This window comes from Octopus bimaculoides, chromosome 9 (genome assembly GCF_001194135.2).
Source record: "Octopus bimaculoides isolate UCB-OBI-ISO-001 chromosome 9, ASM119413v2, whole genome shotgun sequence".
In the NCBI taxonomy this organism is placed as follows: Eukaryota; Metazoa; Mollusca; class Cephalopoda; order Octopoda; family Octopodidae; genus Octopus; species Octopus bimaculoides.
The window spans coordinates 5,848,155-5,859,139 of record NC_068989.1 but is presented as its reverse complement, the minus strand read 5'-3'; the positions used below and the strand labels follow the sequence as shown (position 1 = coordinate 5,859,139).

At 38.4% G+C, this 10,985-nt stretch overlaps 1 protein-coding gene across 1 annotated transcript in view; it reads left to right on the top strand.

The window, feature by feature from the left end:
- LOC106878116 (UPF0415 protein C7orf25 homolog) overlaps window positions 1-10,985 on the top strand; it is a 256,888-nt gene that overhangs the window by 6,794 nt on the left and 239,109 nt on the right. The window contains exon 2 of the mRNA XM_052970393.1: window positions 1,599-1,770. Within this exon, the coding sequence (XP_052826353.1) occupies window positions 1,627-1,770 (144 nt within the window). The 5' untranslated portion in view covers window positions 1,599-1,626. The remainder of the gene's footprint in view (window positions 1-1,598; window positions 1,771-10,985) is intronic.

Below are 10,985 nucleotides of genomic sequence, written 5' to 3'. Positions count from 1 at the left end.
TTTTATTAATTTTTTTTCATATAAAAATTACTTTCTATTCATCTGCAGAAACCATTAATTATTATAATTTCATTAACTAGTCATTAACTAATGCAACAAAAAAAAAGAAAGAAAAGGAAAAGGAAGGAAAAATACAAAAAGAATTCAGCATTATTCTAATTGCTTCGTTACAAAATGAAATTATAATTTCTTTTTTTGATAGATTACTTAATGCTAGAGATAGAAAGGTAATAGCGATGAAAGAAATGATGGGGATGATGGTGGTGGTGGTGGTGCTGGTGGTGCTGGTGGTGATGATGATGATGGAGATGGTGATAAGGAGGAGGATGGTGGCAGTGGTGGTGGTCAGTTTCAATGATGAGTATTCAATCATTCAGTCAGTTCAACTACCTGCTTCTCAAACTAACGTTTAAGTGGCTGAGTACTCCACAGAGTTGTGTACCTGAAATGTAATCCTATTTATGAAATCTCTGTGACCCAATATCTGACCAGGATGGACCTTTGAAATACAGGCAGAAATAGAATCCATCTGACAAGAGTGAACCTGGGACCTTAAGATTGTAAACTGAGGGAAATTTGACAGGATGGTCAGTCGTCCGCTGATATTGGTTGACGCTGCATCGAAGAAACAAAAGACAAACGGAGAAAGAAGAAACGCATTCAACACCAGAGCTGAAGACACCACTGAAAGGAGGTGGGGTCCCGCCACGTTGAAAACAGTAGAAGAATAGGGGCCAGAACCGGACATGGTTCCTCCTGATGATGCCTTTAGCCACTGGATCCTATAAAGGAGCTGTTGAGGTAGCGAACCATGAAATGTGGTTGGAATTCCTCATTCCAGCTTATCGCCAACAATTGTTGCAGCCTTGTAACATGGTCTTTACTCAGGCAGAACTGTTAGCAGGCTGGGGGAAATGGTTCGTGCTATTTCACCCGTCATTACGTTCTGATTTCAAATTCCAATGAGGACGACTTTGCCTTTCATCCTTTCAGGGGTCGATAAATTAAGTACCAGCTGCATTCTGAGGTCGATCTAATCAGCTGGCCCCCTCCCCCAAAATTTCGACCCTCATGGAACTTGCGTTTTATGGAAGAAAGAAACACAACTCTGATTGATAAGCTTTTCTGATTATTCATCATCATCATCATCATTTAATGTCCATTTTCCATGATGGAATGGGGCTAGATGGTTTGACAGAAGCTGGCAAGGCCAGGAGCCCCACCAGGTTCCATAGTCTTCTTTAGCTTGGTTTCTACAGCTGGATGTCCTTTCTAAAGCCAACCACTTTACAGAGTGTACTGGATGATTTTTATGTGGCACCATTATCGGTGCCTTTTATGTGGCACCAGTACCTTGCAAGGCAAAAAATCCCTCAAGTGGGGGTAGGGAATACTATTGATGGGGTGTGGTTTTGTGCCACTTGAGAAATTTAAGGTACAGACAGGTGTCTTACTGTGGAGGAGATGCATAGATACCCCAGGTGGTAGCTACCCTAGTTGGAAAACAAAAGAGGATGATACTGAGAAAAACGGTATGTTGTTAGAATCAATTTCTAGGATTTATTTCTAATTTGATTTTTTCCATTCATATCTTCCAGGAAGAACTAAATAATAAAAATAATAATAATGGCTTCACAGTTAGATTTCCAATTGAAAACCTATGAATCTGTAGCAGAAAATTTCATCAAACTCTGTCGACAACATTGCAGCATCAGTGGTTATTCCAAGCTGGAGAAAAAATGTCGAGCTGAGCTGAAGTTCTTGGAAAAGGTAAGTCATTGCAATAAAATATTGTTTTATTTTTTTTTTACTTGTTTCAGTCATTTGACTGCGGTCATGCTGGAGCACTGCTTTGAAGAATTTTTGGTTGAATGGATCAACCTCAGGACTTTTTTGTTTTTCTAAAACAAAGCGTAGGAGTGGCTGTGTGGTAAGTAGCTTGCTTACCAACCACATGATTCCGGGTTCAGTCTCACTGCGTGGCACCTTGGGCAAGTGTCTTCTACTATAGCCACGGGCTGACCAAAGCTTTGTGAGTGGATTTGGTAGATGGAAACTGAAAGAAGCCTGTCGTATATATGTATATATATATATATATATATGTGTGTGTGTTTGTGTGTCTGTGTTTGTCCCCCTAGCATTGCTTCACAACCGATGCTGGTGTGTTTATGTACCCGTAACTTAGCAGTTCGACAAAAGAGACCGATAGAATAAGTACTAGGCTTACAAAGAATAAGTCCTGGGGTTGATTTGCTCGACTGAACCAAGTAAAAGAGTAAAAGAGGGGTTGATATGCTTGATTGAGCCCCTGAAAATATTGCTCCAGCATGACCAGAATCCAAACCCAAATAACAAAACTAAATGAATCAAAGCATATACATTCATATATACACCATTTTTTAATTATTTATTTATATTAGTGTATTTGCAATAATTACTTTTGGAGGTAATTGCAACAATTACCTTGTGACAAAGTGCTGTCACAGGCTCAGTGATGTGTTGATATCCTGCCTTCTGCCTCTCCATCTTCCAGTTTATATCTCTTCACCACTACCAGCTTTCTCTTTCGTATACATCTCTCTCTCTCTCTCACTTCCTCTTCCTCAGCATCTTGCTCTGTTCAAGTTACATCTTTTAGCATTATGCAAACAGTAAACAAGTAAGAACGTACAGTTGTATTAATATATTGTTGTAACTCATTACATCAGATAAAGCTTCTCAATTTATTTCCGAAATGCGATATTTATTTCATTAAGTTCTCAAATTTTCACTTAAATATTTCTATTCTTAGTCAACCCAAGATTAATAATCAGATGTTGTCATTGTAAATCATTCTCTTCACAATCAAGTGTAACAAGATATATTGATGTGGATGTCATTCATCCACCCATCCATCCACCCATCCACCCATCTGATCATAACTTAAGCCATAGCATGACACTTCAGGTTATTCTGCTATTCAACCCAGTTATTTAGCTCTTCCATATATATATATATAAATACCCACACACACAAATATATATATATATATATATAAGGTCTGGAGAGCCAGTGGCTGCACGAGGCTCCGGTCTGATCTGGCAATGTTTCTACAATCGGATGCCCTTCCAAGAGTGTAGTGGGTGCTTTTTATGTGCCAGCGGCCAGGAACCAGTCTGGTGGCCCTGGCATTGCTCATGTTTGGACAGTGCTTTTTCCATGCCACCAGCACAGGAGCCAGTCAGGAGGCACTGAGGCTGGCAAGGAAGATGTAAATTGATTACATCAATCCCAGAGCTCAACTGGTACTTATTTTATTGACCCAATAAAGATGAAAGCCAAAGATAACCTCGGCAGAATTTGAACTCAGAACATAAAAACATGCAAAATTCTGCTAAACCTTTTGCTCGGCATGCTAACAATTCTGCCAGCCAGCTGCCTTCTGTATTGGTTTCAAAATTTGGCACAAGGTCAGTTATTTATGGGGCAGGGCTAAATCGATCACATAGACCCCTCAGTGGTCAACTGGTTCTTATTTGATTGACCCTGAAAGGATGACGGTCAACGTCAACCTTGGCAGAATTTGAACGTAAAGACAGACGAAATTCCTCTTACCATTTTGCCCAGCATGCTACCACTTCTGCCAGTTCATTGCCTCGTTACTGAGAAAATATTGAAAACTTGCCAAAATACCATAGACTGTTAGCACAAACTTATGAAAATTGCTTATGATGGATCAGTAGATATGTGGAGAAGTCACATCATCTCATTCTGCCTCCTTTCCTGGCTTACATAACCCACATCTGATAGGTGTCTTATATTATTTAATGAATCTTGTTAATAGGGGTGTGTCTCGTATGCAATTACAGTACTTTTCATACACCTTTTTCTAGGATCTTCAATTTTGTTTAACCTAATAAATCTTTATACTCATAATTTTTCTATCAACATATATTACATTAATTTTACTTATCTACCAAAAATATTTTGTTCGGCTTTTTTTTTTTATATTTTTAATTCGATAGTTTTGTACATTTTTATTCGTATATAAATTTTAACCTTTTTTACTTGATTTTTTCTTTCCCCTGATTCAGGCCAACAAATAACAGCTCATAACTCGTGTGTTAGATTAAAATGTCAGCTATTTTCCAACATTACTTTGTTGAAAGATTTCAGATTTTTGGGGGAGGATTTTTTTCCAACAGTAAGAATGTTTTAATCAAGCTTACATTAAGCATCTCTCTGTCACACGCGTGTGGTGGAATGGTTGTGTGGTTAAGAAGCTCAGTTTGTAACCTTATGGTTTTCGGTTCAGTTCCTCTGCATAGCTTGGGCCTACCAGTGCCTTGGGAGTGAATTTTATAGACAGAAACTGTATGGAAGCCTATTCATCATCATTATCATTATCATCATTTAATGTCTGTTGTCCATGCTGGCATTGGTTCGGGCAGTTTGACCAGAGCTGGGGAGCTGTGCCTGGTTCCAATCTCATTTTCTATGGTTTCTACGGCTGGATGCCCTTCCTAATGCCAACCATTTTACAGGGTGTGCTGGATGCTTTTACATGGCACCATACAGGTGCTTTTACGTGATCCCTCACAGGTACTTTTTATTCCTTTATTCATTTATTCGTTTGTCATTTGACTGTGGCCATGCTGGAGCACCACCTTTAGTTGAACAAATCGACCCCAGGACTTATTCTTTGTAAGCCTAGTACTTATCCTATCGGTCTCTTTTGCCGAACCGCTAAATTATGGGGGATGTAAACACACCAACATCGTTTGTCAAGCAATGGTGGGGGGGACAAACACATATATATATATCTGACAGGCTTCTTTCAGTTTCCATCTACTAAATCCACTCACAAGACTTTGGTTGGCCCAAGGATGAAAGGCAAAGTCGACCTCAACTGAATTTGAACTCAGAACGTAAAGACAGATGAAATACAGCTAAGCATTTCGCTCAGTGTGCTAACGTTTCTGCCAGCTCACCACCTGCAAATATTGGAAATATTCTGGCCATGGGGAAACATCACCATGCTTGGAAACAGCAGAAGTTTGGTGATGGGAACGTAATTCGTCCAGAGAAAATCGGTTTCAGCAAATTCCTTCCAAGCCATGCAAGCTTGGAAAAGTGAACTTCCAACTGATGTTGATGGGTTACATTAGATTGGCTTGCTTATGTTCAGTCCACTGCAGGACGAAGGCCTCAGCATGTTCTCTCTATCAACTACAGTCTGATGTGAAGGCCATGAATTTGAGCTTGAGGCCATCCTAGTTTCATGAGCCTACTCTGCTACACTGGCTTGACAATGCTTGGCACATGGGTGCACCTTTTATTCGCTCACCCAACAGTCGTTAAATCAATTATACTGACCCCAGTGCTCAACAAGTGCTTATTTTATCAGCCCTGAAAGGATGAAAGGCAAAGTTGACCTTGGCAGAATTTGAACTCAGGACATAAAGACAGATGAAATACTGCTAAGTATTTCATCTGGTGTGCTAATGATTCTGCCAGCTTACCACCTGGTGATGAGGATGATGACAATTCCGATTCTTTGATTGTAGTTTGATACGCCTGTTTTTGTAAAACTTCAAAGTTACTGTCACCTTCCTTGTCTTTGTATAATTAAAACCACCTACATCTTGTCATGTTTGTTTGTATCTATCTGTGTGTGTATGTTTGTGGAGAGAGAGAGAGAGAGAAGGGAATAAAAATAAAGATCAAAAAATTTATTGGAAAGAATGAAAAAGCACACACATACAAACATTCATAAAAATTAAACTCGAATTTTTGTCTGTCTAATTAAAAATTTGATAATTGAAAATCGTATTGTAGTGTTTTAATTATTGCCACAGACCTAGAAGGATGACAATAAATTAATTATCACCATCATCGTTATTTCATTTACATTATTATTATTTTGTAAAAGAATCATCATCATCATCATCATTTAATGTCCGCTTTCCATGCTGGCATGGGTTGGACAGTTTGATGGAGGACTGGCAAGCCAGAGAGAGAGAGAGAGATCTCAGTGTTTACATACAGGGTAACTGTTTTCGGTGAGTTCTTCCTTGCAGAAGGGTTCTAATAATTGTTAGTATTTGTGAAGGTGCATGGCTCAATGTTTAGGGTATTTGGCTCACAATTGTAAGGTCGTGAGTTCCATTCCAGGCAGTTCATTGTGTCCTTGTGCAAAATACTTTATTTCATGTGGCTCCAGTCAACTCAGCTGACAAAAATGAGTTGTACCTGTAATTACAAAGGGGCCGGCCTTGCCACATTCTGTGTCACGCTGAATCTCCCTGAGAACTATATTAAGGGTATGCTTGTCTGTGGAGTACTCAGCCACTTGCATGTTAATTTCACAAGCAGGCTGTTCCATTGATCACATCAACTGGAACCTTTGTCATTTAACTCAATGGATCCCATACTTTTGGGGGCTGACACCCAGGCCACATTCTTAGCGTCCCCACCCCAACTAACCATCACAGACAGAGACATATTTCTGAAGCAAATTCAAAGCAATCATGTTTCACAAATAAAACTTAACCTAACGAACCCATTACTTTGTTGTTTTTACATGCATCACTTCACCATTATTACCCCACTTTTTACATGAATTTCTACCCCATTATCATCCCACTTTTCTTCAACGCCCTGTTGGAACTTTCCACCCCTCCCTGGGGGGCAATACCACCCACTTTGGGAACCACTGATAGGGAACCAAACTGATAATCGCATGTGAGTTATATTGTTTTATTATTTACAAAGCTGACTCTTGTGAATTACAGTTACAACTCACTTTTTCCCCAGCTGAGTGGACTGGAGGAGTCCCGTGTAACAACGTGCTGCTGGTTTTTGAACTCACAATCATTAGCCAACTACCTTAACCTCTAAGCCACGCACCAGCAGATACCACCGATTGGCTCTTGCATAATCTATTGTTACACAAACATACACAGATAACAACATATGCACATACACACTCAAACACAGTCACATAGTGTTACATACACATACCAGCAGTTTTGTGCATACACACATGCATACATATATAAATACATACACACACACACACATGCACAGATATCAGCAGAGAATTACACAAATGTACACAGATAACAACTCGCACACATACACACACACAGATATCAACAGATATCAGCAGACATTCCACATGCAGTCTGTATGTTAAACATACAGATACCAACATACACATTCAGTTATTGTTTCACACACACACATACACACACACACACACACACACACACACATAGAATCTCACACAGTTATGTGCACACACACACAGTCTCATGCAGTTATGTGCACACACACACTCAGTTTCATACAGGTACACATGCACGAACACACACACTCACGCACAGTTTCATACAGTTACAAACAACACACATACAAACACACAGTCTTATACAGTTGTGTGCACGCACACACACACACAGTCTCATACAGTTATGTGTACACATACAAACACTCAAAAACCCAGTCTCATACAGTTAAACGCACACACACACAGAGATATCAGCAGACAATCAGCGTCATATTTTTAATTAATTTATTATTTATTGAAATGCTAAAATCTTTGTAGGGCTCGGTGAGGAGGGAGGAGGAGGGTGTGGTGACTACAGCAGAATGACAATGTCATGATAAACTGATACGTCAGTCTCACCAGACCAATTTCATTAATACGGATTGAATTTTGTAATATGTAGAGGTGGTCATATGAAGATTTGTTAGACAAACAGGGATCATAAGAGAAGATGACTTATGAAACAATATGCTACGTGATATGTGTTCATTGCATTGTAATACTTTTTTTGTATGTTTTATATATGTACAAGGGAGATAATCCCATCTTCATAGTATTTGGTGGGATTAGAACCTTCAATTTGAAATTAAGGGAAAAAGGAAAAGTTTCATAGAATACACATCTTTTATGCTTGAGTTTTGGTTTGGTTATGTATTTGTTTGCATTCTTGTTAATCATTCTCAGAAAATCTTTTACTTAGAGGATTATTTGTATTGTCAATCCTCTCATTCTGCTTATCTTTATACCAAATATTCATATTTTTGTATCATTTCTTTATTTCCTTTAGAAATATATTGTCATCAATTTGTTCACACAATGAGTAGGAGACATCTTGTTTTTTTTTTTCCCCTGAAGGACTTCCGTAACAATATCTGGATGGTTTTTCCTTAATCTCCCTCACTGCATGAATTGCCTTGTCTTTTGTCATTCTAAGAGACTTTTTAAAATGTATGTTCGTACCATCACTTTCCTGTGAGTAATTTATGAAGTTTGGCATCATTTCCATATCACTACTCTGTCGCACACTCTATCATATCTGTATGTGCATATGTGTATATATAGGTGAGAAGTTCCAGACAGTATTTAATGCTGAGGAGCAAGTGTTGTTTATGGTTATTGCCGTCATCTCACATTTTGTAATCAAATTTCATATTCCCAATCGTCAAATTGGACAATCTTCTTGTGTATGGAGCTCCCAGTAGTATCATCCTTGGAAATTTGGAAGAAACAATTGGCGACATTATTTCTGGCAAATACTGACCGGCTGTAGCCAATGCGATTAATTGTTTCTTCCTAATTTTCACACATTCTGCAGTAATAGAAAAGAAAAAGAAAAGAAGAAACAGATATTCCATTAATTTCATCCAGACTGTAATTACTTTCCATCTGTAAGAAATTCTGTTTCATTAACTGCATATGATGGTTTGTGGAGGGCAGGCTTTTATTTGGCACCACAATCAAGAATCCTTCAATCTTAGGTTCGTGTCCTGCACTTCTCAACCAGTTTGGCAAATTTTCTTTGTTTATTTCTCCATTCTTAATTTTTTTTTTTTTTTTTCTTACCAAAATATCAGCTTCATAGCCATCCTGCAGAACTTAGAAATTCATACAGGTGCACAAATAGCTATGTGGTGAGAAATTTGTTTCACTACCACGTTGTTTTAGACCCAGTCCTACTATTTGGCACCATGGACAAGCATCTTCTGTTGGGTGAATCTGGTTGATGGAAACTGTAAGAAGCCCATCATATATATCATCATCATTGCCATCATTTAACGTCTGCCTTCCATGCTGGCTTGGGTGGGGTAGTTTGACAGGAGCCAGTCATCCAGAAGTCTGCATCAGACTTCTGTGACTGTGTTGGCAGGATTTTTACAGCTGGATGCCCTTCCTGACACCAACCACTCAGCAGAGTGGACTTAATGCTTTTTACGTGGCCCAAGCACAGGAGAGGTCAGTTTTGGCAAGGTTTTTACAGTTGGATGCCCTATATATATATAATAATAATAATAATAATGATAATAATAATAATAAAAGGGTAAAATTAATTAATTCATTAATCAATCAAATTAATTAATTGATAATTAATAATTTTACCAAGTAGTTTGGTATGTTAAAATAACCTTTTTAGGTAAAATTATACAAATATTTTATAATTATAAACATAACGTTATACTGTGGAAACATGTCTGGCCATGGGACAACATTATCTTACCTTGAAACATGTGGGGGTTGGTGACAGGAAGGGCATCCAGCCATGGAAAATCTGCCTCAATAAACTCTGTCTGACCCATGCAAGTATAGAAAAAAGTGAACATTGAAGGTGATGATGGTGTACTGACACAACAATGTACATAATTCCGCAGGAAGCAATGGTTCTAGTTTCGTGTGAGCTTGGAATCCTTGCAACTATAATTTCCGTCAAACGACGGAAACAAATAAAAGAATAAAAAAAATAAAAGACTTCGTAGAGAGAAGACCATTGGGGGCTGCTGGAAGGAAGCTTGAGGGCTGTGTGCGTCCCCAGGACCAGCAGTTGAGAACCACTGATCTAGGCTCTATTCGTTTACCAATAAATTCTAAGAATTAAAGAATATCAATGGTATGAGATAATAGTTGCAAAGGAACTGTAACAGATTCCACATGTACTTAATGTTTCTTGTGTTCTTACTTACTTTGTTTGGATTTAATATGTCATTCACACTGTTAAATTACAAGATATATCATCATTATTATTATTATTATTATTATTATTATTGTTATTGTTATTGTTATTGTTGAGTGTGTGTGTGTGTGTGTGTGTGTGCGCTCTTGTGTGTGTCTGTAGCACAATACATTTGGTGCCAGACTGGTTTGCTGCTAAAAATGTATTGGGTAATAATTTCATTTCTTACATGAAAGATAAATTTCCAAGAGTAATCCAATAATGTTCTTTTAAACTGAACACACCTTCATTAAAACCAGTTTCTGGCTACATTTTCCACCTGGAAACACCAGGTATGCCATTATTTTATATCACCTGTATCAACCAGAATACAGGATCTTTTTATATAACGCTCGTTACAATGTGCTTCAAATTCTTACTTGATTGTACCTTTTCCTCCTTGCCCCAAATTATGTGACTACTACATCTTCCCATCATTGTATGGGCCCTCCTTGTGGGGTTTTTTTTTTGTTTTCTTGATTTCTTGGATATCATTTAGCTAAGGTGCTATTTCTCTAGTTGGTTCATCAACCATTTTGGGCATCAGCCACTTGCATGTGGAAAGAGAGAATGTAAAGTCGGTGCAAGTGTATAAAATTTTCCATCTACCTGTTCTGTGTATATGTGTGTGTTTCAGTGTGTACGTATCACATCTATGTGTATTTATGTATGAGTATGTGTGTGCGTGTGTGTGTGTTCATGTATGGCCAATTAATTTCCATGTTAATCCAACCCAACCCTTGTACAAAAGAAAAATCCCAGGACTTATTAATTTAATTCACCACAATGAACTAATTTCTTTTCTTCATAAAGCTAACCCCACCACAACTATCACCACCACAACCACCAACACCACAATCACCAACACCATCACCCCCACCACCACAACCACAACCCAACCACCACCAACACCACCACCAACACCACCACTACCACCACCACCACTAATACCACCACCACCACAACAACAAC